Genomic DNA, 3628 nt, shown 5'->3' with positions numbered 1-3628 from the left:
GCTGAGCTGTGACATTTTCTTTAAAAATCCACTCATGCCCCTCTCCTGCCTTTTTTTAACCCGGTGGTGTAAGGTGAAAGACTTGCAAGTAGAAGGGATTTATACCTCGTGATTCCCCTAAGATATCTCTGCCTCCTCCACAGGCAATATTTGTCTTAGGATCTAATAGGGAATTTGCTCTCAAAAAGGCTTGAAATGTGTGTAAGAGAATAGCTTCCCCTTGTTGTGCAGCCCCTGCCCTGCTCCGTGTCACTGTGTGTTTCCCTGGCACAGTAATATGTGGCAGTATCTGCAGCTGCCAGGGAGCGCAGCTGCAAGGAGAGCTGGTTTTTGGATGTGTCTGCAGAGATGGTGGTTTGGCTCTGGAGAGATGGGTTGTAGTATGTGCTCCCACCATATGGATGTATATACGCCACCCACTCCAGCCCTTTCTCAGCAGGCTGCCGGATCCAGTTCCACTCATAGCTGCTGTCAGCGATGGAGACGCCAGAGACCGTGCAGGTCAGGGTGAGGGTCTCTCCAGGCTTCGCCACTCCTGGGCCAGACTGCACCAGTGTCACTGCAGAGACGGCATCTGGGAAGAATAATAAGGCAGAGAGTGAGTTAGCCACTGAATGCATCCATTCCCCTGCTGTGATTGCTGCCCCCTGCCCCAGAGACCCTCACAGGTGAGACAGGAGAACAGGGCAAGGAGCAGCAGGGGCATCTCCATCCTGAGGGTCATAAGAAATGAGCCTCCCAGCAGGCAGGAGTGGGCAGGATAAAGGCAGGGCAGGGACTGAGGTTCTGGGGCTCAGGGGCTGTATTTAAGTAGGCAGCCTGGGAGGAGAGATTTGCATATGGGTCCTTAAGTGAGTACATGAGGTGCCAGGCTAGGAGAGTAGTATTCCCTGGGGGACCAGGGGAGAGGGGTGTGGGTGTCTGTAGGAGGGTAGTGTGGACACCTGGAAATCTCCTGAGGAACCAGGGACAGCTCTGGATGCCTGAGGGTTTTGGTCCTGAGCCCCAAGTGCTGAGGATTCCCTGGGAGTTGGATACAATGGGCTACATGAGCTCCTAAGATCTGCCAAGATGCCTGTCCTACCTATGTCTGCAGCAGGCTGTGTCAATGCCAGGAGTCCCTCCCTTGCCTGGGGCCCCCTGTGCTGCTCCTGCCCTTCCCTGGGGGTACTAGCTCCACTTGCTCCTGTCTCCCTGCAGGGGCCTGCCTACTTCTATCTTGGGAGTCTCCAGGGGGCTGGCTTGGGAGTGGAAGGAAGGTGCCCCCCTACTGCTCCTGCCTCATGTCACAGCCCTCAGGGCACCACACTCCTTCCAGTTTAGGGCATGGATAGGAGCCTAAGGTCTGAACCCTAATATGTCTATGTGGGAACCACTTGCTCTGGGCTGAGGCTAGGCCTGGGTATTGGAGATGGGTCAGGGAAAGCTGCAAATCAGCCAGTGAGTGTGCTGTGTTTCCCCCCACTCTAGCTGAATGACCCATGTTGGTCTTCTGGGCTGAGGCTAGGCCTGGGTATTGGAGATGGGTCAGGGAAAGCTGCAAATCAGCCAGTGAGTGTGCACGTGCATGTGTGTGTGCTGTGTTCCCCCCACTCTAGCTGAATGACCCTTGTTGGTCTGTGTTCTCAGGGGGTTTCTGTGTTTCTTGTTCAGCTGATGCTGAGTCCTCACTTGTCTTTGCAGTTGTGACCGGCTCCAGCTGTGCTTTGGGCTGCACAAACAAGGTCCTTCCCTAAGGAGCTTCTGCTGTGCCAGGAGGTGCTTAGGCAGCAAGCAGGCCTGATGTGGGGTAGAACAAGCCAAAGGGGAGGCCATGCAGGGGTGGGAGACATATCTTGGAGCCCGGTGGAGCTAGTGCTGGGGCTTCCTGGTAAGCCTGAGAAGCACCCAGGGGTTGGGGTTATTGCAGTGAGCCTGGGGTGAGCAGGAGACTTCATTGCTGTGCCTCCAGCCTCACTCAGATCATCTGGGGAATATGATGCCAAAGAGCTGCCTTTTTTTTTTTTAATCTAACAGGAAACATGCCATGATCAACATCATGGTTGTCCCCCGTTTAGGGGAGGCACCATGATGATGGTGTTGGTCCAGATGGTTTTACTGTACCCGGAAGGGAAGATCCCCTTCTTCCCAACTTTGAATAACTTATTGTTGTTGAGGGTGGAGGAACCCCCCTGCCCTCCGCTTCAAGACAGTTTACTATAGCCTCCCAATGGGAGGATCTCAGCTACACATTTTGTTGCAATGGGAGATTCCTTTGGACATTTTGTCTAGGTTACTCCTATGGTCTTTGGCTAGGGGCAAGTGAGAGTAGGGGGCACCTGAACCTCAAGGACTCCAGGCTTGGAGCCTGCATATAGGATGCCTGCCATGGGTTTGGGAGTATCTGTAGCCCCAGACTGAAAACTCTGGGAGGTAGGGTATTTGCAAGTGGTAGCACCTCACAGACCTGAGTGACTCGACTCTGCTCAGTCAACAGAATTCAGAACTAATGACAATTTTTACATGTGTATGTGATACAGTGCCAGGGGCTTTTGATTAGTGATCTGTACTAATTAAGAGCACCCGGCGCTGCGTCACACACATCGAAGGTGTTTTAGTTTCAAAGTGCGCTGCCACCATTTTCTCAGTGCTGATGTGCATTTTGCCATTTATACACTTGTGCACAATGCAGCATGAGGCATGTCAGTTTGCATGCTCCACGGACTTGATTAATTAACTGTTCTCTGATGCCAGTACATCAGCGCAGATATCTGTATAGATGCCTGATAAGCCTAATTTGTCCTGACGCACACAATTAAAAAAAATAAATAAAAAAGCCTTTTCATAAGGCATCTGCTAACCTTTTCTGTGCTTCCCCTGCTCTGCTCTGTGTCTGCCGTGGCACAATAATACATGGAGGTGTTTGCAGCTGTCAGGGAACACAGCTGCAGGGGGAATCTGGTTGTGGGATTTGTCTTCAGAGATGGTGGCTTGGCTCCGCAGGGTCAGGCTGTAGTAAGTGCTGCAGTCTACCTCCCCTGCCCACTCCATCCTTTTCCCCAAAGATAAGCCCAAAGTAGTACTTGGACTTCCACAGGGATGGTGAAAGTTATGGAACACCAGCCTATATAAAGGTTCCTGGTCCACGTCTCCATCCACTAGAGGCCTTTGCCAGGAGCCTGCCATTCCCAGTGCCAATAGTAGCTGCTGGTGATGGTGGTTCCAGACACAGTGCAGGTCAGGCTTGTGGCAGAAATGCCCCGTCGGTGCCCCTCTCCAGAGATCTGTCTCAGCCAGCCTGAGAGGCTGCTGTTGAATCCCTCACAGCGGGGATCTCGCTCCTTGTCTGCAGACAAAAGCCTGGCGCCTGGGAGGCGATGCTCTGGTCACCTGGGCAGGGGGGGGAAAGACCCGGCCCTGCGCGCGGGCCCAGGTAGCCAGGGATGCCATGCAGATTGGTTGGTTTGTAGCCAGTATTGGCAGCTTCGGTTGGACCGGGCTGCTGAGGTCAGAGAGGTTTTAAAAAGGCCTGGGCCAGGAAGAAGGGCAGCCATTAGCCATGCGGTCATCCAGGTGAATCTGAACGGGGTCTGCCCTCATCACTGCATGCTGCAAGAGTGCCCTGCCTCCAGAGGAAACAACAAGCACC

At 53.3% G+C, this 3628-nt stretch overlaps 1 gene segment (V, D, J or C); it reads right to left on the bottom strand.

Moving 5' to 3' along the window:
- Window positions 1-155: 155 nt before the first annotated feature.
- Window positions 156-763, bottom strand: LOC112548655. The segment is given in 2 exon segments: window positions 156-574; window positions 667-763. Coding segments are annotated over 2 exon segments (477 nt in total).
- Between the last annotated feature and the right edge of the window lie 2865 nt (window positions 764-3628).

The sequence above is a fragment of the Alligator sinensis genome, unplaced genomic scaffold (assembly GCF_000455745.1).
Source record: "Alligator sinensis unplaced genomic scaffold, ASM45574v1 scaffold1689_1, whole genome shotgun sequence".
NCBI lineage: Eukaryota > Metazoa > Chordata > Crocodylia > Alligatoridae > Alligator > Alligator sinensis.
This window is presented reverse-complemented; position numbering and strand designations above follow the sequence as displayed.